The 24,854-nt window shown below is 64.4% G+C and overlaps 2 protein-coding genes and 2 long non-coding RNA genes across 13 annotated transcripts in view; 2 read left to right on the forward strand and 2 right to left on the reverse strand.

The window, feature by feature from the left end:
- Positions 1 to 7,694, forward strand: part of FARP2 (FERM, ARH/RhoGEF and pleckstrin domain protein 2) — a 95,682-nt gene extending 87,988 nt beyond the window's left edge. For 8 of the 9 annotated variants that reach the window (XM_077869588.1, XM_077869586.1, XM_077869591.1 and 5 more), the window contains 8 exons: positions 391 to 480; positions 3,171 to 3,253; positions 3,819 to 3,937; positions 4,296 to 4,456; positions 5,055 to 5,162; positions 5,239 to 5,390; positions 5,574 to 5,698; positions 5,733 to 7,694. In XM_077869588.1, coding sequence (XP_077725714.1) covers positions 391 to 480; positions 3,171 to 3,253; positions 3,819 to 3,937; positions 4,296 to 4,456; positions 5,055 to 5,162; positions 5,239 to 5,390; positions 5,574 to 5,643 — 783 coding nt within the window. In that variant the 3' untranslated portion in view covers positions 5,644 to 5,698; positions 5,733 to 7,694. The remainder of the gene's footprint in view (positions 1 to 390; positions 481 to 3,170; positions 3,254 to 3,818; positions 3,938 to 4,295; positions 4,457 to 5,054; positions 5,163 to 5,238; positions 5,391 to 5,573; positions 5,699 to 5,732) is intronic. The other variant, XM_077869593.1, reaches the window with a different exon arrangement.
- LOC144296386 (uncharacterized) lies at positions 127 to 6,113 on the reverse strand. The gene is made up of 2 exons (XR_013363533.1): positions 5,733 to 6,113; positions 127 to 5,698 (listed from the first exon to the last, which is right to left on the reverse strand). It is a non-coding gene; the product is annotated as an uncharacterized LOC144296386 (long non-coding RNA).
- Positions 6,308 to 14,888, reverse strand: STK25 (serine/threonine kinase 25). 2 transcript variants are annotated; one of them, XM_077869596.1, is made up of 12 exons: positions 14,751 to 14,888; positions 14,362 to 14,477; positions 11,098 to 11,328; positions 10,289 to 10,345; positions 9,709 to 9,817; positions 9,083 to 9,240; positions 8,811 to 8,996; positions 8,471 to 8,616; positions 8,175 to 8,289; positions 7,940 to 8,011; positions 6,609 to 6,745; positions 6,308 to 6,486 (listed from the first exon to the last, which is right to left on the reverse strand). In XM_077869596.1, exons 2-12 carry the CDS (start codon positions 14,389 to 14,391, stop codon positions 6,447 to 6,449), a joined length of 1,281 nt encoding a protein of 426 aa, XP_077725722.1. In that variant the 5' UTR covers positions 14,392 to 14,477; positions 14,751 to 14,888; the 3' UTR covers positions 6,308 to 6,446. The 2 variants fall into 2 exon arrangements, with proteins under 2 accessions (XP_077725722.1, XP_077725723.1); XM_077869597.1 differs by lacking the exons at positions 14,362 to 14,477; positions 14,751 to 14,888 and adding an exon at positions 13,889 to 14,026.
- A 339-nt stretch (positions 14,889 to 15,227) lies between these two features.
- Positions 15,228 to 17,682, forward strand: LOC144296385 (uncharacterized). Its single transcript, XR_013363532.1, has 2 exons — positions 15,228 to 15,484; positions 17,217 to 17,682. It is a non-coding gene; the product is annotated as an uncharacterized LOC144296385 (long non-coding RNA).
- Positions 17,683 to 24,854: the final 7,172 nt, after the last annotated feature.

Below are 24,854 nucleotides of genomic sequence, written 5' to 3' on the forward strand. Positions count from 1 at the left end.
ATTTACTCATGAGACACACAGAGAGAGAGAGAAGCAGAGACACAGGCAGAGCTGGAGAAGCAGGCTCCCTGCAGGGGCCCCAACATGGGACTCGATCCCAGGACCCTGGGTCATGCCCTGGGCTAAAGGTGGCGCTAAACCACTGAGCCCTCCCAGGGATACCTTAAATTTTTAAAAAAGATGTATGTATTTATTTGAGAGGCAGAGGGGGAGAGCATGGAGCGGAGGGACAGAGGGAGACGGAGAGACAAACCTAAGCGCTCCGTGCTGAGCCACATGGGACTCAGTCTCACGCCCCTGAGATCATGACCTGAGCTGAAACCAACGACCGTTGGACACGGACACGTGTCACCTGTTTGTGAACTGTGTGTGATCAGGCCTCCCGTCTAGTTCTCAGACGTGCTGCTGTACACGAGCAGAGGAGTCACGGGCACCAGCCGCTTCCGGATCCGGGGCCGCCTCCCACTCCGCGGCATGCTGGTGAGTGCTTGGGCGCCGTCGCGGTCACCGTTCTTGGTGTCCACACCCCGCCTGCAGCGGGTGGCGCCCTCTCAGGCGTCAGGCCCGACCCACCCTGCGTGTAAAGACCCCAGCTGGGCGCCTGCGGGAGGGAGCGGACACAGCTCTTGAAAGTGAAACCCGAACCACTAAAGACTGCAGAGCCTTTCTGTTCCTGGGCTCGTACCTGACTCATCCCCGCAGTCATGTTCCCTTCACATCAGCCTCCCCGCCGTTGCACATGCACACACACGCACACCTTCCAACGGTAGGACGGCGCCACCACTGACGAGCCGCTGGTTACGGTTCAGAGCCAGGCTCGGGGCCTCCCCTGTGCTGTGAGCTGGCTGCGGGAGGGTCACCTTGCGTCGGCACCACCGTCACCGTAGCAGGCCCGGGCCCTCCGCGGCCCTGTCACTCGGCACGCCCTCTGTCCACACCACATGCTGTCAGCACGCTCACGGCCCCCATCACAGCCTCAGTCCCTCCAGCCTCACCCCTGCGGCCAGTTTGCACGGCCCCGCAGACCCCGCTGGAGGTCGTGGACCCTGCTCCACACACTGACTCACCCTGCGTGTGCCCTCGACTGTAAGCCCGCGCTCGGCCTGGGCCCACCTGCCACAGCAGCAAAGACAGGCGGCCAGGTTTTTGCCACAGGAACGTGCTGTGGGTCCAGGACGTGTCGGGACAGCCTCCTGTCCGGGTGTCAGGGGGTCGGACCCCACTCTGCTGTCACACTTGGCCAGGCCAGTCTTCCTCAATTTCCACCCCTTCCATTCTCGCCCCCTGCTACGTTCTCGGGGCCATCCCACCTTCCACTGGGCACCTGAGCCATCGGCACAAAGGGGCCTGTTTGCGTGACCGCACCTGCCACACCGGAAGCACACCCCGCTGGTTTGAAATACTTTTACAAACTGTATTTTCATTGTAGAAAACACTGAAAACATAAAATAAAAGTCATCCATGACTGTCGCCCCCAGTAACACATGCTGTGGGCACTTCGCACCGCGCCCTTCTGGCCTCCCAGATATTAGACTGGGGGCGGGACTCCTCGGGCCTCCCGTTCACTGCGCTGCTGCTGCTGCTGCTCAGGTCGGCCCCCAATCCCCGCCACCCCTTGCGACACAGAGACGCACGGTGGGCAGGCAGGGCACACAGCAGCTTTCCTCAGTTTCCCTGCACCGGACACTTTGGCTCCATTTCGTTTTTCAGAGTCAGGAGCATCCCCACGGGACCTCGTCCTACACTCCTCCCTGCACCCAGCACAGCGCCCAGGGGCCGGGCACACGTGCCTCTAGGGCTCTGGGTAGGGCACACGCCCAGTGGAGCCTCTACCCACCTCCCCCCGTGGCCCCATGAGGGGCACAGCCAGGGACGTCCGGGAGGCTGACGGGGCCGCCCCTGCGATGGCACAAGTGTGCCTGTCGCCTGGCCTCTACCGATGCCCGTTTGTAGGTGCCAGCCGCGCTCGGGGCCACGGGTACGTTCCCCGGTTAGCGATTCCTTTTTACTTCTCCCGCAGTTCAGTTTTACCTTGTGGGATTGACACGGCACCGGACAGGTGCCCCTGGGCTGGCGCCTGGGGACGGGGTGAATTCAGCATGTGCTGCTGCCCGGGGTGCCCGTCCTGAGTATGGGTCTCCCTGCCAGCGCACCATCGCGTTGGCCCCGGTTCCACTTTCCAATTCACGAGCCGCCTCCACGAGGCCCCGTGGGGGGGGTGGCTGGACTCCTGCCAACGCGTGGGGCCCCTTCTGGCCTCCCGTTCCGTTCCCCTGCACCAGGCAGCAGCAGCAGCCGCCCGGGGCCGTGTCTCCTGTCGAGTCGCCGTGTGGCTGCTGCGGCACGTCCCTGAGCCGTCGTCCTCCGTAGAAGGCCCCTTGCTACGCTCTAGCGTTTAGTTCTTCCATATAAACTCAGGCATCACTGGGACAGATCCCCTCAAACCCGCCTGGACTCCTGCGGTCACGTTGGGGTCACGTGCTACCTTGGGGTGACGAAGGGGAACGTCTGCACGACCTGGTCTCACCGCCCACACTCCCGCTCATCTCCGGTCTTCTGTGTCCGTGAGGCTCCGCGCAGGCCGACCCTCCGCGGGGGCGTCCCTTGGCCTCGCCCCGAACTCCGCAGGGCAGCAGCACGCCCGCCGCGCCTCCGGCCCCCCCTGGAGCTGCGGGCAGACGTCCCCAGTGTTGCGGGAAGGCGCGGCCGCACGTGGAGACGCCGCGCTCACCCAAGGCCCGGGGCAGGCGGGGCCGTGGTCCTAGGCCCCCCTCGGCTGGCTGCGGGCTTGCTTAGGCAGCGTTTTCCTGGGAGTCCCCTCAGTTCACCTCGATCCGTCGCGTAGGGTGTTTTTGGCTCGGAAGTTCCAGTACAGGTTTATAAAGTGAATTGCCCAGTTCTCTTTTCAATAATGAAAATGCTCAATATTTTTTCCTGTGCTTGACTTTCAGCTAATAGTGCTGGACCCACCGGTGAGTAGTGGGGTGCCCTGAGGCCCAGGGCTCACCCCCCCGGGTGGCAGGTGCCACGGCGTGGGGGTCCCCGTGCCTCTGGTAGCCCCTCGTAGTCAGCGTAGACCTGCACAGGGCTCCCAGGGACCCGTGTCGTGCTGCCAGCGGCGGTCGCGCTGGCCCCGCCCTCGCCCCGACGCTCGCCTCTTCTCACCACAGGTAGAAGAAGGCGAGCGTGAACGCTCTGTTCCACACTGTTTCACCATCTGTGCGGCTCAGAAAACAATCGTGGTGGCAGCCAGGTAAGAGCCTTCCCCGTCCGCCCCGGCCCCAGGCGTGCCAGCCCCGGGCTTCAGCGGCGGGACCGCGGGAGCAGCTTCTCCTTTGGTGGGCAGCTTGTGACCGTTGAGAACGTCCCCAGGCGCAGCCAGGGTGCCGCCGCTGCCCCCCGGCACCCTGCCCCCCAGCGGGGCTGTAACTGCGCAGCAATCACTTTCCCCAGGTCACAGCAGGTGGGAAAGGGGCCTGAGCTCCAGGGTGCGCCGCGGCTCCACGGCTCTCCCGTGGGAGCTGGGGGCCTCCTGGGTGGGCGTCTGGCCCTCGCCTCCCATCCTGCCGCGTCCCAGCTGAGGGCAGAGCATGCGGACACGAGCGCCCCGGGGCAGCAGGACAGACAGGAACCAGCCCTGCATCTCAGCCCTGCCCCTTGAGTCCTCGCTCGGCATCAGCCACCCTCACAGACGTCCCGTTCCGGCGGAGGGGCCTTGGGGGCTGGACCAGGCACTCCGACCGGGCGCGGGCACAGCGAGGAGCCCCTGGGGGCCCGGGCCCCGCGGAGCCGCCTCTGAGCCTCGGCCCTCCCCCCAGCACCCGCCTGGAAAAGGAGAAGTGGATGCGTGACCTGAACGACGCCATCGACATGGCCAAGCGCGGGAGTGACCTCTCCCTGGTGCTGCCGGGCAGCGTGCTGTGCGCGCCCCCCTACAGTGAGTTCTGGCCAAGGCACCCCCGAGGGCACCCCGACTGCACCTAAGCAAGCTTCTCTACCAATCCTGTTCTTGGGGGGGAGCGAGTGGGGAGGGGCAGGGGGCGAATTCAGGAATCCCCGACTCCTCAGGGAGCACAGCCTGAGACCAGGGCCTGAGCCACCGGGCACCCCCACAAACCCGTGTCCTGGGTCCCAGGCTGCCTCCGGCCGCGTGGTCCCCAACACAAGGAACGTCCTGGGCCCTGGGGGGCGGGAGGGCCTGCGCCCTCCTCTGCAGCCGCAGCGGGGGGTTTGCTATCCGCTGACCTGGTGCCCAGGGCGCCGCCACCTCTGAGCAGAGGCCTCACTCCTCCCAGGGTCCTCGGAGGAGGCCTCTCTGGAGCAAGAGGCAGAAGAGGCTGGCGGCCCCCACGGCTCTCTGGAGGGGCAGGGCCAGCGCCGGGCCAACACCACGGTCCACGTGTGCTGGTACCGCAACACCAGCGTCTCCAGAGCCGACCACAGCGCGGCTGTCGAGGTACGGCCGCCATGCACGCCCTCCTGAGGGTCCCTGGGGCGGGCGGGGGGTGGGGGACACCAGTCAGGCAAGTCCCCTCGAGCAGCGCAGCCCAGGGGCCGCCAGGAGCCCTGAAGCATGTACAGAGGTGCCGGGACCCTGGGAGTCCACTCCTCTATCACCTGGAGGAGCCACTTTGGGCTCCGGGCCTTTGGCCCTCGGGCTGCTGCCACTGCGTGGTGTCTGCGCGCCGGCGATGGCCCGGAATGAAGCCACAGAGCCAGGGGAGGAGGCCGTCAGAGCCGCGGGCTCACCAGGCCACTCGTGGGCATCAGCACGGACACGGGCCCATGAGCCTGGTCCCAGGGAGGGTCCCAAGGAGAGCGGGCCCCACACCGCTGACCCTGTCTGCATGGGAGGGGGGTGGTCGACAGAGCTGCGTTCGCTCGGCCCCACGCGGTCTGCCATAGTTGTGGCCGATTGTGTATAAATCCAGAAAACAAACGTAGCTCCTCGTACTTAGAGCCTGGCCTTCAGTGCCAGCGTCTGGCGGCCGCTGCGCATCCTGGGAGCAGAGCGGCTGTGGCACCTGAGTCAGCGGCTTTTTCTTTCCCTGTAGAATCAGCTTTCGGGCTATCTGCTGAGAAAATTCAAGAACAGTAGCGGCTGGCAGAAGCTCTGGGTGGTCTTTACCAACTTCTGTTTGTTCTTCTACAAGACTCATCAGGTAGGGGTGCTCCGCGGGCTCCCCGGGCCGGGCTGGGGGCGGGGGAGCAGCTGCACAGCCCCATGCCACCTCGCAGGACGACCACCCCCTGGCCAGCCTCCCGCTGCTGGGCTACAGCGTCAGCGTCCCTGAGGAGGCCGATGGCGTCCACAAGGAGCACGTCTTCAAGCTCCAGTTCAAGTCCCACGTCTACTTCTTCCGGGCTGAGAGCAAGTACACGTTTGAGAGGTAAGCCTGGGCCGGCGGCGGGGTCTGCTGCCGAGGGCGCGGGAGGACGGCGCTGCTTCCAGGGTTCTCCCCATGTTTGGGGGTGTCCTTGGGAAGAAACTGGCAGCTGGCCACTGGCCGCCCAGCGCGTCCCCGACTCCACGTGAGCGCCTCGGGAGCTCTGACGTCCGACCCCTTCCCCAGGTGGATGGAGGTGATCGAGCGCGCCAGTAGCTCGCCTGCGCGGGCCGGGCCTTCCGAGGCAGCAGCATGAAGCCCGTCCTGCCCGACGAGGACCCAGACGAGCAAGCAGAGCGGGGTCAGCGCGTCTAAGGACACGCTGACTGGACACGCAGAGGACACGTCTGACTGCGTGTCCTAAGGGCCACGGAGGCACCGGCCAGGGAGTGTCCGAGCCACGCCCTCCCCTCTCCCGGGGCGGCGCCCGCGGAGGACAGACAACAGGAGCCATGCGGTGCCGGCCGCACCCCGCGGGCCTCTCAGTTCTGGCTCCCCAGGGTTTCCTAATAAACTGACGTAAACGGACACACACACTGTTATTTGTTTGCTAACGGCCGGCTGTGCAGCCCGAGACAGGGCTCCTCCCCGCCCTCCTGCCCGCGGGCCACGCGGTCGCTGCGGGCCACGACGAGGACTCAAGCCAGGAACTGGGCCCCACCCGCCGCCAGCATCGCTCCGATTCAGGTCTTTATTGAAGGTGGCAGGAGCCTCTCCATGTTCTATGAAAACACCTCAACCTCAGAACGTCGGGGAAGCGAGAAGTCCGTTTTCTTTAAAAAAAAAAAAAAAAAAAGTCCTGGCTGATCCGAGTACTTAGGAGGAGACACGGTACCTGATTGACACAAGGCAAACCTACGGCCAGCACGGCCGCCGCGGGCCCGGGGGACAGATGGGCCCGACAGCCTCCGCTGCTCCGTCCGGCGGTGGCTCCCCCGACGCTGTGCTGCAGGAGGCAGGGGTGGCCGAGCGCAGGAGCGGGGACTGGGGCCGAGGCAGCCGGATCGCGGAGCTCCACGCCAGCCCCTCCTCCCGGCTCTCCTCAGGCAGCGGCAGGCCTCAGCGGGTTGACGTCAGGTGGTTTCTGTTGTGGGAAAACCTGCGGAGAGGACGGAGGCCTGGAGAGTTGGCCGGGTGGGAGGCAGCCGGCGTGGGGGTCCGGGCGCCACTCCCTGAGCCCGGCCTCTGGGGACGGACCCCCACGGCCGCCCCGGGCCTCACCTCTGCACGCGCTCCACCAGGTGCGCCATCAGCTTGTCCGAGATGCCAGGACAGGACTCCTCCGCCAGGCTGAAGGCGTTCTCCAGCTCTTCCAGTGCCCCCACGCCCCCGCCGCTCTGCTTGTGCTTCTCCTTGAGCTGCAAAGACAGCACCCGCCTCCCGTGAGCTCCGCCCACGGGCCCTCGCCGCCACGTGCATGTGCTGCATGTGCAGGAGCCCAGGCGCCAGGGGCCCTAACAGCCCTCCCACCACAAAGCTGGGCTGGCCGAGTCCCACCTGTCCCCATGGCAGGGCGGCCTGTTAGTGGCGGGCCGGGCCACCCAGGCTTCCTCCCAACTGCGGGCCGCAGAGGCCACGGCGGAGGTCCGCTGCTCGAGAAACCCTCCCAGAAGCCCTGAGGTCCCCACAGCCAGGTCAGGCTCGGCCTCCCCACCACCCGGGCCTCGAGAAGCCCACGGAGGGTCCATGCCCTCCAGCTGACCTGACAGGTAGCAGTCAGGTCAAGCCCGTGTCACACTCCAGAAACAAAAGGGGAAAGAGCCTGTGCATCTCCAGGAGGCCCCTAGGACGCCCCCCAGCAGCCTCAACTGCAGGCCCAGCCCACAGAGGCCACAGCGGGTGCACCCGACAAGCGGGATGAAGCCATCCCCCCACCTGTCCCAGAGCATCCTGGCGTGGGCACCTGCCCCAGGCCATTGAAGCACACAGCTGAGCCCCCTGACAGTCCAGCTCGTCACCTGCTCCCCTCTGACCTCCTCCCTCGCCCCACAGGCCCCCAGAGGTGGGAGCTCTCCTGCCTGAACCCAGATCCCCCCCACCCCGTGTCTCGGAAAGGCACTCAGTGTCCCATCTTCCCTCCTGGGGCTCCAGGGGCTGCCATCACCTGGGGTGGGGAGTGCGGGCACCTGGCTACATTGTATTCCTGGGGCGTCAGCAAGCACCCATCAGCAGGGGGCACGTAGGGGAGTCACCCTCGGGGCCTCCCCGCCCTGGGCCTGATACCCAACTCCAAGAACTCAACCTCCCAGGCTCCCTAAACAGGACCATCCCGTGTGTCTGCAATTCAAAATAAAAGGTCACAAAACACAGTTTTTGTTCAGTCATCCTGAGACCCCCACCGGCCCCCAGGAGGCTGAGCACTCGGGGTGGTCGCAACCCCTTCTGCTCCCTTGCTCAGAAGGCCTGGCCCCCAGATCCCGGCCTGACCACCGTGGGCCCCGAGGGGTGCTGGCCGGCGCACGTCACCGTGACCCTTGAGGGGACACCGAGGGGAGTACCTGCAGAGAAGCACCACTGCCCTCTGCCCCGGCGACCCCCACGCCGGCCCTCACCTCTCCGAAGACAGGCCGGACCAGCGTGGACAGGCACTGGGACCTCGGCTGCCTCTTGACAGGCTCCGCGGACTGTGAAGTCAAAGCCACGGCAGGGTGGGCAGGGGAGAGGGCAGAGCGCGCCCAGGCGGCAGGCGTGCTCCCTCCCCACCTGTGCCCCCTGTGGAAGCACACACGCCAGGGTGCCTGCCACCCCCCGAACGCAGCCCCCCCACCTCCCCGCGCCAGGTCAGACCTTCTGGGGGCCGTGCAGGGCCGTCCCCTTGTGCAGCTTGCTGTGGGGGCTTGGCCGGATGGTGGGGGGGAACGTCCAGATGGGACCTTGCTCCCCGTCCTCGGCATCTGCATCGCTACGGTGGAAGGTGAAGGGCCGTGAGGGCCACGGGGCTGGGACCGGGGGAGCCCGAGGCCCACACCCGCTCAGCCTGCGTCTCGGAGGCAACCTCACGGCCCTCAGCCAAGGAGGCCCGCCTGGTGCCCACGGCACAACGCCCAGGGCTGCGGGGGCGCGCCCGCCGTAGGGGCCCCTACATGTCAGAGTCCTCGGAGCTCGACTCCTCGCCGTGCCCCTCCGACTTCCAGCGCTTGTAGCGGTCGATGAGCTCGGTGAGGAAGGAGGTCTTCCTGGTGTAGCGCGTGATGAACTTGTGCTTCAGGAGTTCCTTGGCGGTGGGCCGCTGCCGGGGAGAGGATGCGGTCACCAGGCGCCAGGGACGGCCGCACCCGCTGCTCCCGGGGCCCTTCCCCCGCGACCGTGCTCCACGTGCAGGCCCCACGCCCTGTGAGGCGGGGCTCGGGGAACCCCGTGGGGCTGTCCCCTGGAGCCCCGCCGCAGAGCCGCCTCCCAGCCGGCCCGGGGAGCAGGGCTTACGAATCGAGGGTCTTTGTTGAGACAGGCTTCCACGAACTCCTTGAAGGGCTTGCTGTGGTGGCCCTCCAGGGTGGGCGGGCTGTTCTTGGGGATGAGGAACAGGACGCGCATGGGGTGCAGGTCCGAGTTCGGAGGCTCGCCCTTGGCCAGCTCGATGGCTGTGATCCCCAGCGACCAGATGTCGGCCTGGACAGAGAGCCATGCGGCACCGTTGCTACCCGGAGCTCCCCGAGCCATGCCGCGGCCACCCTCCCACCCGCCACCGCACCCACCTTGAAGTCATAGGCCGACTGCTTGATGACCTCGGGTGCCATCCAGAAAGGCGTGCCCACAAACGTGTTCCTCTTGATCTGCGTGTCCGTGAGCTGCCCCGCCACCCCGAAGTCTGCAAGCTTCACGTCCCCCTGCTCCGAGAGCAGCACGTTGGCAGCTGCTCAACACAGGACAGCACGTGTCACCCTCAGGACCACGCAGGCCCCGGCCCGCACACGGCTGCCTGAGGAAGCGTGGCCGTCTCTTCCCGGGACCTTGGCTTTCCTCTCCAGCCGACAGGCCAGAGACCCGGGGCCACAGGCGCTGCAGGCGGGCAGCCGCCAGTGCGAGGAGCCCCCGTGGGCACCCCCGGCAGGGTTCCAGGGCCTTCCCGGCGTTTGCCTTCTATGACAAACCCAAGAGCAGAGCCACAGCATGGCCAGCAGAGGGGACCGTGACCCCTGCCCTCACGCCCCCCCACGCCTCCCCAGGTCCACACTTCCGGTTTAAAGAGGTCCCCTCTCCCACAAGGTGCAAGGCTAGTGTTTTCATCGCACGGGGACAGGAGGCCCTCAGCGCCCAGCACCCCCCCTCCCTGCCACCTCACGCTGTGGCACTCTAGGGGCAGGATGGGGGGCACAGGGACCTTTGATGTCTCGGTGGATCTTGCGCTCTGAGTGCAAGTAGTCCAGACCCTTCAAGATCTCCCGCAGGATGGTGGCGATGTAGGTCTCCTCCAGGGGGCCAGGTTTAAGCTGCGGGCAGAGCGGGGGGCAGGCTCAGCACCCCCACCGACACACCCCGGCCCTTCTCCTGCGCTGTTCCACGTTCCTCGCCCGGGCCCTGACCTGACCCCGCTCTACCAGGGGCAGGGGCCCTGCCGCGTGCAGGGGCCTCCTGTTCCCTCAACTCCTGAAATAAATGGAGCTTCGCACACTGAGCGGGGAGCGCGTACGCGGCTTGCTTCTTCATTGCAAAGCGGGGTCCCAGCCGCAGCACCCGGCCTGTTTGCCTGGGGGCGCCAACCAGCCCGTGGGCCCAGGACCACAAACACACATCGTCTGGCTTAGATGGCTCCTAACTAATACGTGATACGCCAAGACAGCAGAGGAGAGGCACCCAGGGGTCCTCGGGTCCAGGGCTGCCGCGGCACAGCGCCCACAGCAACCTCCTTCGGTCCGCTCCTGCCCACGGCAAGCTGCCCCCCGCTGCGGCCTACACCTCACCAGGTCCAGCGCGGAGCCGCCGCCCAGGTACTCCATGATGATCCACAGCTTCGTGCTCTAGGACCAGAAAAACACCTATCAGCACGTGGCGGAGAGCAAAGGGGCACGGCCGGGCCCCCAGGGCACACTCTCCCCAGCAGGGCGGACTCGGGCCCCTGGCCCCTCAGGGACCCCCATGCAAGGGCCCAGCAGCCTCATCCAGCCCCCTCCCATCACACCCCCACGCAGCCACTTTGCAGATGGTCCAGGGGCCGGGTCCACTGTGCCGAGACCCCATCAAAAACCAGACCGGGAAGATGGGAGGCCCAGGTGGCCCTCGGCCTCTGTGGACCTGCACCCCAGGCAGCCCCCTTCCCCTGGGCAGCCCCCCAGGAGCTGGCCTCAGGCTCCGGCTGCAGGGGTCCCAGAGTGGCCCTGGCACGGCTCCCCAGCGCCTGCCCCACGGGGGCTGCCCCAGCTCCGGGAGAGATGCCGCCAGCCAGCAATGGGTCACTGGCCACTTCAGAGCAATTAGACCCCACTCCTGACCCACACGCCCACCTGGGCCTCAGGGCTGTTTTCTGGGGGCAGCTGTGAAGCTGGGTCTGCGCTCAACTGCCTAGGCCTCCCGCCCCTCAGACCAGACCTCTGCTCCCCACTGGCCCCCGGGGGGTCGCCAGCCCAGGCTCTGAGCAGGATTTTCTGACCCTGCGGAACACTAGGCATCAGCACTGTCCTCTCAGGGGGCGGGGGGGGGGGCCAGGCACGGCGGGGCGCGGCACGTACCCAAGCGCAGCCCAGCACAGAGCAAGCCCCCTCCCTGCGGGCACCTTCAGGTAGGAGCCGAAGTAGCGGGTGATGTAGGGGCTGTCGCACTGGCTCAGCACGGTGATTTCCTGCTGAATGTCCTCGATCTCGTCCTCGGCCTCCTCCAGGTCGATGATCTTGATGGCCACCACCTCCTTGGTACGGTTGTCGATGCCCTTGTAAACCTCCCCAAAGGAGCCCTTGCCGATGCGGTCCAGCTTGGTGAAGAGCTCCTCAGGGTCCACGCGTGGGTGCTGCGGGGACACGGGGGCGGGCCGTCAGCAGAGCGGCAGCACAGGCTGCGGGGACCCTGCGGCTGGGAGGTGGCGATCCCAAAACGAGGAGCCGGGGAGCTCACCACGTTCTCTTCTCCTTTCTTCTTTTTTCACCTTTTGTTCAGAAAAACTAAACGTATCCTCCGCCCAGAGAAAAGAGCCTCCGAGACACGCAGGCCCAGGCAGACAGGACGGCTCCCCCACCCACAGCCCACCGTGGAGAGGACCAGGTGCCGCTCACTGACCACGTGACGGGGAAGCGGGCAGGGAGTGGGCACTTGGGGCCGCGAGGCCACCCCGTGACAGCGGGACGGCACCCAGAGCCCCTCGTGGACCACGGGTCCGGCGGCTGAGAACACCCCACGCTGCCACCCGCCTGGAACCCACACACGGCACGAAGCAGGACTCAGGATGCTAGCGGCAGGGGGAGCCCAGGGCCGAGGGGCGGACCGGCGCCCGCCTTCCCGAACCCCGGGAGAACCCTTAAACAGCAAAGTATCAATCAGAATATGAAGCCGGCCCGCGTGGTGGTGCCAGGAGGCCACGGCCCAGGAGGGGCTTCCCTTTGCGGCCCTCAGACCCCTGGGCCACGAGCTGCAAACCAAGGCTTTCCGGGTGCTTAACCCTGGATCTCGGGAGACTACCGCACTCGGGCCTCAGATGGAAACTGAGGCCCAGCGAGCACCCTGCGGCCTGGGCACCGGGACACAGGGAACAGAGCTCCACGGGGTCTCCGAGAGGGGCGCTGACGCCCCGGGCTCCAGGGCGCAGGCCACTACTGGCCCTGAGGCAACCCACGGGGTCCCCGGGAGCCCCCAGCCCCGCAGGGCCGAGGCCCGGGGCCGAGTGCGGGAGCCGAGGCTGGGGCCTGGCGTCCTGCCCAGACGGGGGCAGAAGGGCCTTCCTGAGGCTCCGCGACTCCCATCCCGCAGGAGGCGCCTCCGCCAGAAGGCCCTGCTCCCACAGCCCACGCGCCTGTCACAGGAGGGCGTCTAAAGCAGCCACGCGTGAAAAGGAATCAAATCCAGCTCCCCGAGCCCCATCGGCCCCGACTGCCGTGGGCCCTGTGAGGGAAGGCCCGCCCGGGGTTGCTGGGTGCCCACAGCGCCGAGGAGGGTCCTCCACGCACACGAGCCCCCTCGGCTCCCCGCCAGCCAGAGCTCGGGGACTCCAGCGGCCTCGCCCACGGTGCGCAGGCCCACGCGGCACGCACGGCCCCTTCCCCACTGCGGCTGAGCTCCAGGCAGAGGACTGAGGGCCGCCCGCGCCGGGCACCTGCGGGAGCCGGGGGCGGGGACTCCCGGCTGGGACTCCGGGTCACGGGCCGTGGGCTGTGCTGCAGCACAGCCTTCGGGGCAGGGCCGATGGACGTGCGGGCCTCCCGCCGGGCCGGTGAGGCGCTGTCTTCCGTCCTCAGCAGAGCCGAGACCAGCCCGGAGCGGGCGTGGGGACCACCCACCACGCACCTGTTCCTGCTGCACACGCTCTGGAGAAACCCAAGGCCACTTAGGCACGTGGCCGTGAGTCACAGCTGCTTGGCTGTCTGCAGTGTGCGGACGGGGACGTGGATCCCACGATTAGCACCCACCCCGACCTCAGAGGCCTGGCTGGGGTCTGCCAGCAACTCCTGGGCAGCAGGAAAAGGCCGTCTGCCGGGAGAGCGCCCTCCGCCTCTGGGGGGAAGCTCGCGATCCCCTGCTCAGTCCTGGACGTCACAGGGGACCTGGCCACCTGGGCCCATGTGTTCAGCGCCCCAGGCGTGGGCGTGGGGGCTGCCCAGGGATTGTGGTCCAGCTGGTGCCGTGGCGCTGTGTTCTCTGTCCTAAGAAAACCTGGCAGCACCAGTCAGCACCGCTGTGCCTTGGGGTCCCCTCTGCACCCTCAGGCCTCCGTGGGCGACGCGTCCCGTGCCTCTGCTCCCGTCAGCCCTGCTGAGGACACTATGTCACTGTCCAGGAGGGCCCAGAGCTGGGTCGGTTCACCACGACAGCCCAACCAGGGAGACCCCACACGGGGCGCTTGGACCCCCCTGGCCCGGGGGAGCACACGCGGAGCCCTGAGCCGCAGCTCCAGGCCTCGACCCCAACCCTCGCCCCGAGGCCCGATAGCACAAGCACATCACAGGGACCACCCGCTCCAGCCCCCTGGCTGAAGGTGCGTAGCTCCTGCGTCTCGGCTGCTTTTCTAGGCCACGCACAGCACACGGTCTGGACGATCCCTCAAGGCTTGAGTGACCTGAGACTTGAGACCCTCGTCCCCCAGCCCTGCAGCGGCCAGGTCTGTGGCCCCACAAGATGAAGGGAGCGAGGCCACTCCCACCACCAGGCAGCAGGCAGGGCGGGAACCAGCTGGCGGGGACCCTCGGGCTAGGCAGGGGCGCCCCACGGGGTCACAGCACAAGTGTCTTGAGAAAATCAGGCTTCCCGCCCCGGACAAAGGCCACGTGTGCTGGCCTCTAAAGGACGACGGCTTCCCCCTTGGGGCCCTGCCCCGCGCCCCCAGCCCTGCGCCCCGCAGCAGGGGTGGCCCGGCCGCCCACCGCGGTCAGCCCGGGCACAGAGACCCCTCGCCCCGACGGCTGCTTCTGGGGCCCGGGAGCGCCTCCGCCAGCGGCCCTCTTTCCTCTCGGGCTAGGAGAGCTTGTCCGCTTCGGGAAGACGCGGTGCTTGGTTCCGGGCGGCCCCGGGCTGCGGGCAGGGCCGGCCGCGCTTCTGGTCACGGGGCAGGGCAGCGGGTCGCCACGGAAGCGAGCTCGTCTCCTTCAACCCGATGATTCTTTTCCAAACGGGCGCGTCTGCTCGGGGCCGGCGGCGCGGGCGGCGGGTGTCCTTCCCGGGGCGTCGCAGCTCGCGGCACCGGCACCGGGAGCAGGTGGAGGCGCGGCTCCAGGCCGGGGGGCGGCTCGGGCACAGGCAGGACCCGCCTCGCCCGGCCCCGCGAGCCGCCGTCCTCCGGGGCGCGCCCGGCCCCGCCCGCCCCGCCCGCCCCGCCCGGCCCGGCCCGGCCTCCTACCTGGTTGGCGAATCCCCGCAGGTGAGCCATGTCCGCGACGCCCTCCGACCGTCCGCGGCCTCCGGCGGCCCGAGACCCCGCCCGCCGCTCCGGAGCCCGGCCGCCCGCCTAGGCCGCTGCAAAGACCGCGCGCTCACGCCCACGCCCACGCCCCGCCCGCCCCGCCCCGACCCGACCCCGGCCCCGGCCCCGGCCCCGACCCCGCCCCGACCCCGCCGCCCCCCGCGAGCCCCCGGCAGGCCCCGCCCCCCGCCCCGCCCCCCGCTCGCCCCGCCCCGGCCCCGGCGCCCCCCGCTCGCCCCCGGCCCCCGCCGCCCGCCCCGCCGCCGACCACCGCCCGGCCCCCGCCCAACCGCCCCAGGCGCGGGCCCACCCGGCAGCGCGCCCACCTCCGGGGGGCTCCATCCCGGCCTCCCCCGGCCCGCTCCTCAGCGCCCGCGAAGGCTCCCACCCGCAGCCTCCTCGCGCCCGGGGACGCCCGGGCCCTCCAGCCCCGGAGCAGCGGCAGTGACGGCGGCGGCCGGAGAAAGCCCAGCGGCGGCGACGGCGAGAGGGCGCGCGACGTCGTGGCCCAGCGCGGGGGTCTCTGGGACACCGAGTTCCGCCGCTCGCCGCGCGTCCCGGTGCCCGCGGGCGCTGGACTACAAGTCCCGGTAAGCCTCGCGGCAGGGCGGTGTCGCGGGGCTCGCCGGGACTCGGAGTCGGGCTTCCTGAGCGGCCGCGGACCACGTCTCCCAGCAGGCCGCGGGGCGGGGCGGGGCCGGGGGCGGGGCCGGGGCGGGGCCGGGGCGGGGCGTGCAGCCCGGGGTTGGGGCGGCCCCCGGCCGAGCGTCCTCCCGCGGCCCCTCCCCTCCCCCCGCCCCGCGACCCCCACCCGACCCCCCTCCTCCCTTCCGTCCCCTCCGCCGCCTTGGGAGGTGCCGCCTGTTCCCAGGCCCTGCCCGGCCGCGCGGCCCGGGCATCTCCGCGGCGGCTGATGGAGGAGCGAGGAGCGAGCGGTGCTGCGCGCAGGCCGGGGAGCACCAGCCTGGGGAGGGAGGGACCCTGTGGCCTGGAGCCGCGGGACGGCCTGGGGACGGGCTGGGGGAGACCAGCGGACTGGGCGGGCGACGCCACGGCGCAGGTGGGGAAGCCCCGCGGGGTCGGCTTTGCAGGGAGCCGGGACCGGGGCGGGGGCGGGCACCGGGCCTGGGGGTCAGCGATCGGCGCCGCGGCTTCTCCGCGAGGCGAGGGCCCTGGACGCCGGGCGCTCAGTCCTCAGAACTGCTGACGCGGGTAATCGTTTGCGTGTTGTAAGTTACGCGAAATGCGATGAAACAGAAAAGGAACTGAGTTCTGACACGCGTTACAACACGAGCCTTCAAAACCATGCAGCCCGGGGGGCCCAGCGTTCAGCGCCGCCTTCAGCCCCGGTGTGACCCGGAGACCGGATCGAGCCCCACGTCGGGCTCCCTGCACGGGGCCTGCCTCTCCCCCTCTCTCTCTCTCACGAATAAATAAAATCTTTAAAAAATAAGAATAAGAAACAAAAACTCTATGCTGGGGCACCTGGGGCCTCCGTGGGTTGAGCGACCGACTGTTGGCCCCAGCTCAGGCCTTGGTGTCAGCGGGATGGAGCCGCGCTCAGCAGGGAGCCTGCTGGAGACTCTGCCCCTCCCGCAACGCCTGTGCAGAGCTCACGCTCTCCCTCCCTCCCTCTCCCTCAAATAAATACATCTTTTTTTCTCTAAGTTTTAAGTGAATAATTTTTTTTGAATCCCACTATGCCTGGGGCACCTGGGTGGCTCCACCCATTAAGCATCTGACTCTTGGTTTCAGCTCCAGTAATGATCTCATGGTCGGGGATTCTCTCCCTCCTCTCCTCCCCCCATTCTCTCTCTCTCTCTCTCTCTCTCTCTCTCTCTCTCTCTCTCTCTCGTAAATGAATAAATCTTTTTTTTTAATTGTTTTTTATTATTTATTTATGATAGGCACACAGTGAGAGAGAGAGGCAGAGACACAGGCAGAGGGAGAAGCAGGCTCCATGCACCGGGAGCCCGACGTGGGACTCGATCCCGGGTCTCCAGGATCGCGCCCTGGGCCAAAGGCAGGCGCCAAACCGCTGCGCCACCCAGGGATCCCAATAAATCTTTTAAAAAAATCATGCCAGGGGACATACACCATTCACAAAGAGGCAAATGCTATATGGTTGCACATGTATGAGGCATCCAAAACAGGCCAATTCAAAACACAGAAAGAATAGAGGTTTCCACGGGGTGGGGAAGGGAATGGGGAATTATTAGTTATTGAGACAGAGTTTCTGTTTGGGGTGATAAAAGAAAAGTAGTGATGATCGTAAAACATCATATTTACTTAATGTCACTGAACTGTACACTCCATATTTTATGTTATGTGTATTTTTTAAAGATTTTATTTATTTTAAAAAAGAGATTTTGTTTATTTGTGGGATGTCTGGGTGGCTCAATGGTTTAGTGTCTGCCTTTGACTCAGGGCCTGATCCCAGAGTCTGGGATCAAGTCCCCTGTCGGGCTCCCTCCCTGCATGGAGCCTGCTTCTCCCTCTGCCTGTGTCTCTGCCTCTCTCTCTGTCTTATGAATAAATAAATTTTTTTAAAAATATTTATTTTTGAGAGAGAGAAGCAGGGGGAGCAGCAGAGGGAGAGGGACAAGCAGGCTCCCCGCAGAGCAGGGAGCCCTATAGGGCTCGATCCCAGGCCCCAGGGATCACATCCTGAACCGAAGGCAGACGCTTGACTGACTGAGCCGCCCAGGCAACCCTGTTACATGCATTTTACCACAAATCCAAAAAAGCAGTGATAAAGTGGACTTCAACAAATTTTTAAATTTTGCTTTCAGAAAGACATTGCTAAGAAAATGAAAAGACATGCTACCAGCCTGGGAGAAAAAAATACCGCGGATCACACATCCAACTATATATACGTGTGTGTGTCTAGAGCTCGCCAAACTTAACAGAAAACAACCCAATTAAAGAAACAAAATGAGACCAGACTTGAATAGACGCTTCGCTGAGGAGGATAAATCAATGCCAGACAGCCCATGAACAGGTGCTGGCCGTCAGGGAACTCTCTGGGAAATGCAAATTAAAACCACAGTGAGTGGGCAGCCGCGTGGCTCAGCGGTTTAGCGCCGCCTTCACCCCAGGGCGTGGTCCTGGGGTCCCGGGATCGAGTCCAGCGTCCGGCTCCCTGCACGGAGCCTGCTTCTCCCTCTGCCCGTGTCTCTGCTCCTCTCTCTCTGTGTCTCTATGAATGAATAAATAAAATATTTAAATAAATAAATAAAACCACAGCGAGGTACTACCTACCTGCATGTGACAATGGCTGAAATAAAGAGTCGCGACGGTGGCCAGCACCCCAGCTCTCCCGGGAGCTGCAGTTCTAGCGCCGAGTCCTGCGTCCCCGACACCCTGTGGCCCTGGGCGGCGGAGAAAGGCTGTTCCCTCGGGGCAAGGGTGCAGAACCTGGAAGCCTCACAGGTCGCCACGGTCTGAAAATGCTGCAGCCGCGCCGGACACCGCGCCAGACACCTGGCCGCTTCCGTGGCCCGTGCGCCCGGCCTATGGCCCGGCCCCCCAATCCCGGGTGTTCATCCCGGAGAACTGGAGAGTCAGCCTCACAGAAAGATGGGGACGCGAGCGCCTCGGGCACACGCTCTCGGGCACTTCCAGGCCCCGATGTGCCCTCCGGGGCCTCAGCCCACCCCACTGGCCCAGGGGGGCAGGTGCGGGGCCAGAATTTGGGGGCCCCCTCCGTCAGGGCCCCGGGGCTGGAGGAGGTGAGCCGGAAGCCTCTGCCCTGAGCCGCGGGCTCCGCAGGCCGACTCGTCTCGGGGGGCCACGGGAGCTTGGGGGCCACAGGAGCTCGGGGGGCCACGGGAGCTCGGGGGGCTGTGGGGCCAGGGCCGGGAGGGGAGCTGGAACCGCCTCCCTGGGGGTGAGCAGTGTTTGGATCCACCTTGCCCCCTGGAGCAGGTCCCAGGGGGTGTCCCCAGGCCTGTCAGACCTTAAACCAGGCAGGGATATGAGCGTGCGGCGGCCACTGAGGGCGGACAGCAGGGGACAGCGCTGCTCCCCCTCCCTGGGACACAGGCTGCACCGGAGGGAGGGGTGCAGGTGGCCGAACCTGCCCCTAGGGGCCCCCTTGTCACACGGTGGGTGCCCATCAGCCTGGACCCTGAAACCCAGCATTGAAGAGAATGGAGGAGGGGAGGGCGCTGGCAGCTCAGGACGATGCTGACCACCGGTGACCGTGGGTGGAGGCAGCCCTCAGACAGCAGGTGTCACAGGGCCTCAAGGGGCGCCCTGGGACGTCCGGGCAACTGAGAGACCGCAGGGAGGGAATCCTGCGCGAGGAGGTCTCGAGGCCGCTGGGCTCAGGTGTGGGACGGACCTGGGAGGTGAGCACCCCGCTCACCCCCCCTGGGCTCCCCGGGGTCTCTGCCTAAGGTCCCTGACCTTCGATCCCGCTCTCCACTCAGTAGCTTTGTGCAGGACAGGCGCGGCCCTCCTGGGCCTCAGCGTCTCCTCCATCCTGGGGAGACCAGGGCCCTCTGCGGGTTGTGACTAAAACCCCAGCTGCGCTCTAATTGTCCCCGGGGGTCCCCAGGACTGGGAGGCTCAGTGGGGCGCCAGGCCTGTCTCCTGAGCAGAGGGAGCCTGTGTGCAACCCCAGGGAGGCCTCAGGGTCCAGCTCGAGCTGAGGCAGCCCGCTCCCAAGCCAGGCCAGCAACTGAGGAGGACAGGACTTCCCCAGGCAGCTGTCTGTGGGAGCCGGGGGGGGGGGGGGGGGGGGGGGGGGTTGGGGCAGGCGGGGACCGGCACAGGCCTTCCCTGAAGGGAGGGAGGCTTGCCAGTGAGTGAAAGACCAGGTTGTAGAACCACATCCCAATTTTGTACGCGTGTGCAGAGTGTTTTGACCTGAGAGGACTTTGGGGACCATACACGGCGACGTGGATCTTCAATTTTATTTTTATTTGCTTTTCTGGTCTTCCAAGTGTACTTCAGTGACCAGGTCTCACTCTGTACTCAGAAAAACAGCTGGCCTGTGGCTGCTGCCATGACTTTGAAACCTCAGAACAACGAGGGTTGCTTCAAAACAACATAGGCAGGAGGAAGGTGGGCCTCGGGCCTCAGGAGGTGCTGAGAAGGTAGGAGAAAGAAACAGTGCGCGGCAGGAGAAGGACCCCGGAGCCCAGGTCCCCGTCCTGCCCGGAGCACAGCTGGGGCAGCTGGCGCCCGCTCCCGTCCCACCTGGGCTGCGGGGGTCCCGGCCGCCCCCCACCCCTGCAGCCTCGGGGGGATCCCCTGGAGGTGCCCGCGAGGCCAGGCCTGGGTCAGGTCCTCTGTGGCCCCACAGACGCTACGTCTCCACATTCTAAGACTGAATGTAAGTTGGGGAAACACTCAACCCCAGTTTGGTGAGGCTGGCGCCTTCAGGAGCTTCCCAAGGGGCCCGGCCTCCGCCCCCCGAGCGGCTTCCCAGCGGCCCCCCGGACAGAGACGAGGCGGCATCGGGCTCCAGACCAAACGCCCGCTCTGCCCGGTGCGCACTGACGAGCTCAGAGCCCTGGCCCTGTTTTGTGTCCGGGCCCTGGTAGTGGGGTTCCGTGGGGACAGCGGTGTCCCCCATGCCCCCCCACCCCCGCTGCTGAGCCAGCAACCGCTTCCAGGCGTGAGCGCTAAGGACAGTGGGTGCGATTTTGCTCACTAGAGGTACAAGCGCAAGCACCGCACACACCCAGCGGTAGTAGCAGTTCGTAGCCCCGGAAGCCCGGGAACCTGGGCAGAGGCAGAGTCGTCCAGCTGCGGCGGGTGACACGCGCCCCGACTCGGGGAGAGGGAGCGCAGGAGAATGTCTACACTCTGCTCTCGCGACCGCCCCCACTCCACCCTCTGCGCCTCTCTCCTTCCCTGTCCTCCCCTGAGGCCGGAGAGAAATGTACGGAACGTTCCGCAGCGTGGCCTGGGAGCCGGATTATGAATCTCTCGTGCAAATCCTTGTACTTGTTTTCATACTTTCCGGCCTCTGACGATGCCGAGCTGTTAGTCTCCGACTATGATCCCCCCTGGGGTGGGGGGAGGTCAGCTCCCCAACTGGCCCCGCACTCCCCGAGCAGCCTCTGACGGAGCCTACACACAGGTGAGCTCGGCACCCAAGGGTGCCGAGCTCACGCCTTTCCCGTGGCTGCCCAAACAAGGTGCCGCACACTGAACGGCTTAAAACAACACGTATTTGGGGCGCCCGGGGGCTCAGCGGTGGAGCGCCTGCCGTCGGCCCAGGGTGTGACCCCGGGTCCTGGGATTGAGTCCCACGTCAGGCTCCCGGCATGGAGCCTGCTTCTCCCTCTGCCTGTGTCTCTGCCTCTCTCTCTCTCTCTCTGTCTGTGTCTCTCATGAATAAATAAAAATTTTTTAAAAATAAGTAAAAAAAAAAAAGTAAGGAACTCTCCCAGAAACCAGAGCCAAATACCAGTATGGACCAGTGGGGGGAGGGGGAGGCACCCCGGAAGCTGGCACAGGCCCCAGGCCATTGGCACCACCTGCACTCAGGGTGAGCCCCACGCACAGAGACAAGATGACGAGAGGGAGGCCTCCAGGGGAGGACAGCCGCTGACACAGCTGGGACAGTGACCCGTGATGGTGACGGGCCGCATGGTGTCTGCCGACCTAGCACTCGGCACTCGGAGGGTGGAGGCAGCCTAGGCCCCATCGGGGGTGAACCCCCTGGGCGGATGGGCCACGGTCGGGGCTGTGACCGGATCGGGGATGGAGGCAGGAGGGAGCGGTCCAGGGGAAGGAAGGGCCAGGACACTGGAGCAGGAGGGCCGAGCAGCCGGGAGGCGGGTGCGGGGTCTCAGCCTGCACGGCAGCCCCCCGCCGGGCTCACCCAGGACCGAGATGGTGCTTCTGGGGAGGCCCCGGGCGGCTGCCCTTCATCTGACCTCGTAGGGCTGCTCAACTCTTTAAATCACGGAAGTGCTTTTTTTTTTTTAAGATTTAATCTATTTATTCACAAGAGATACACAGAGAGAGAGAGGCAGAGACACAGGCAGAGGGAGAAGCAGGCTCCATGCAGGGAGCCCGATGTGGGTCTCGATCCCAGGTCTCCAGGATCATACCCTGGGCTGAAGGTGGCATTAAACCACTGAGCCACCCGGGCTGCCCACGGACGTACATAATTAAAGTGCACAATCAATGCCCCCAAAATGTGGAATGCACTGTGCCAAGCGTCGCAGAATTAGAAATATAATTAGAAATAGGAGGAATTTTTTGTTGCAATTGGATCCAATTTTATTTAATATGTTGTGAATAAAATTTTTAAAAGACTTTATTTATTTATTTATTTATTTATTTATTTATTTATTTATTTATTTATTTATTTATTTGAGAGAGAGAGAGAGAACAGGAGCAGGACCCTGGGATCATGACCTGAGCAGATGCTTATCCGACGAGCCACCCAGGAGCTTCGAATAAGTTATTTTTATTATGGGAATGTAAGTTGATGTTAACATCGGAAAAGCTAAACATTGTAAGTCATCACACACACAGGGGAAAAGAAATTGCTTTCATCTTAAGATGAAAAGAGATGAGGGATAAGAAACACGGCCCCAAACCACCACTTCTGCTGAGCATTACAAGGGGATCCTACTCAGTGCAAGAAAGCCACAGAGGAAGAGGAGTGCGCCAATGAATAGAGTGTTGGAAAGGGGGAAAGAAGATTGCCAGTCCCGGTGGATGGCATCATTATGCCCATAAAAGGTCCAGCAGAATTTACAGACTGTTTATTTAGTAAGTTAATTATTGAGTTCGTAAGTGTGCTATCCACTTCACTTGGTGTAAAAAAAAAAGTCAATTCTGCATCCATAAATATTCATCAAAATATGAAAAGAAAAACTCCACATAGAGAAAAAAACAGCATTTTTTACCTTAAACATAAAAATGTGAAGGGTAAACTAACCAAAGATCTGGAAGACTTCTATGCTAAAATCTATAAAGAAAAAAATAAAATAAAATAAAATAAAATAAAATAAAATAAAATAAAATAAAAAATAAAATCTATAAAGAAAATTTACAAAATTAAAAAGGCCTAATTAATTTTTTTAATGTTTCGGTTTTATTTAAATTTAAGTTCTAGTTAGGGGGAATGCCTCGGGGGCCCTTCAGCTCGGGGCATAACCCCGGGGTCCTGGGATCGAGTCCCACATCGGGCTCCCCGCAGGGAGCCTGCTTCTTGCTCTGCCTGTGTCTCTGCCTCTCTCTGTGTCTCTCATGAATAAATAAATAAAATCTTTAAAAAGCAATTTAAATTTTAGTTAACACACGGTGTAATATTAGGTTTAGGCGTACGGTGTGGCAGATGCATCACTTCCATACGACACCGGCTCTTGGGGACAGGTACGCCCCCGGGCCCATCCTGGCCGCCCCCCTGAAGGAGGAGGACCCCAGGCAGGCCTGCGTGGAGGCCTTATGGACTTGGACTCAGCGTGGAGTTTAAAAGTCCTGGAAAAGCACCAGACTGTGCTGGACAAACTGGCAACCCAGTTTAGAGAAGAAAAAAAGAAAATCACCATCTTTCTTCCTAACATCCACAAAAATGGATCCTAAATGCCACAGCAGAAGGCGGAGTGGAGCCCCCGCGTGTTTAGGCCGCAGGCTGGGAGGGGCCCCCAGTGCCCCCAGACCTCAGCCCCTGGCTTCAGGCCGCCCCTGTGAGCCGAGCCCCAGGTGCCACCCCGAGCGCTGCAGGACCGGCCAGCTGCAGCGGGGCCTCGGCTGCCAGTGAGGGTTGCCCAGCCCCTCATGGTCGTGCACCCACCTGCCCACCGTGCTCCCGGGGCGCTGGGGGTGCCCACAGCCGACCGCGCACCCACCTCCCAGGGCCCTCCTGGGGACAGTGCCCGGGCCACGCCGAGGCCTCGTAGGTTGATGCCCACTTGTCCACTTGACAGCTTCTGCTTCCAGACTCTTCACATGGCTCCAGGGTTCAAGGGTGCCATGGATTTCTGGTCGGGATCCTGTGTCCTTTCTGCTCCAGTTCCCGGCAGCCTCACAGGGTGAGGTGGGCCCTGTGCAGGACCCCCAGAGAGGCCGGGGTCTGGGGGGCTCCTTCCCCTCCTCTGTCTTTCCTGGAGGCTCCTGCCTGCCTTCCAGGTGGTCAGCACATAAATTCCTCTTCTGTCAGAGAATCTCGGGGGCACCCCATCACCACGGCGAGGACCCCAGGCCAGGGGCCCATCCTGAACCTCACGAGAAGAGGGGCTAGAAGGCCGTGGGGTTGGACATGAACCCCTAAAAACGGATGACCCAGCGAACACACCGAAAGGGAGAGGGCCACCGTCCCAGCAGCCCCAGTCTGGGCCCAGTGCCCGGGGTCCAGGAGGAGCAGTGGAGCACCTGAGCAAGGCAGGAGCGGGGCCGGGAGGCGGGGCCCTGAGACCCCGGGGAGGAAGCGTGAGCTGTGCAGGGGAACCCACACGAAGTGAGGCTAGATCGTGGTGTGTGCCTCAGTGGCCGCGTGGACTGTCCCGAGGACAGACCTGCTGTGTGAGTGGCAGGCTGTGTCACACTCTTGGGGACTCCGGGCCCACCCTAGCCTTGGCCACGCCGGTCGGGCCCCGGGTTGCACAGAGGATGTGGGTGTGCAAAAGACTTTCACAGGGGCCGGGGGCAAGGCGGGAGGCAGGAGAGGGAATCTCTGGTGGAACGATGCGTGAGCACAGCTGCGAGGGTGACAGGGAGGAAGGCACGGTGGCCCTGAGACGCACGTGTGTGGGGCGCATTGATGACCTGCAAGGACTGGGTGGCGGAGCCTTGAGAGCGAGGCAGAAGGGGGCACAGGAAGCAGGGAGGTTGAGGAGGGTGAAGCCAGGTGCTGGGGAGCTGGGCAGCAATGCAATCGGCTGGTTCTGGAAAGGGACGGTGTCCCCCCGCGCAGCGCGGAGCCGAGAGGCCACCCGGAGGAGGGGTGCTGGCCTGCATGGGGGGGCAGCAGCAAAGGGGCAGAAGTAGCTCTTAGGACGCATTTTTAAATAAATTTATTTTTATTGGTGTTCAATTTGTCAACATACAGAATAACACCCAGTGCTCATCCTGTCAAGTGCCCCCCTCAGTGCCCGTCACCCATTCACCCCCACCCCCCGCCATCCTCCCCTTCCACCACCCCTAGTTCGTTTCCCACAGTTAGGAGTCTTTCATGTTCTGTTAGGAGGCATTTTGAAAGGAGAACAAGGAGGGCGGGGAGACCCACCCCACCCCTGGGTCCCGGGTCTCTGGCCCACGGGCACCACGCTCCCGGCCCGCGCACAGAGGAGCTCAGCAGCGTCTCTGTGCGGCATCAGGCCCACCCCAGGGACAGGCCAGCTTCCTCCGTGCCTCGAGGGACTGGAAGACCTCAGCTATTTCCAGCGTGACGCAGCCTTTCTAAGGTCGGGATGCGGGTCTGCGCTCGAACCACTCATGATTGGCATAACCTCCTC

The sequence above is a fragment of the Canis aureus genome, chromosome 24, assembly GCF_053574225.1.
Source record: "Canis aureus isolate CA01 chromosome 24, VMU_Caureus_v.1.0, whole genome shotgun sequence".
Classification (NCBI taxonomy): Eukaryota; Metazoa; Chordata; class Mammalia; order Carnivora; family Canidae; genus Canis; species Canis aureus.

What these genes read in the sequence shown, in the direction of transcription:
- STK25 (XM_077869596.1), bottom strand. Translation starts at nt 14,391, where the DNA reads ATGGCTCACCTGCGGGGATTCGCCAACCAG. An exon ending in CCCTGCACGGCCCCCAGAAG is followed by an intron (nt 8,012 to 8,174) that starts GTCTGACCTGGC and finishes TTGACTTCACAG; the next exon opens with TCCGCGGAGCCTGTCAAGAG. An exon ending in CTGGTGGAGCGCGTGCAGAG is followed by an intron (nt 6,487 to 6,608) that starts GTGAGGCCCGGG and finishes TCCTCTCCGCAG; the next exon opens with GTTTTCCCACAACAGAAACC.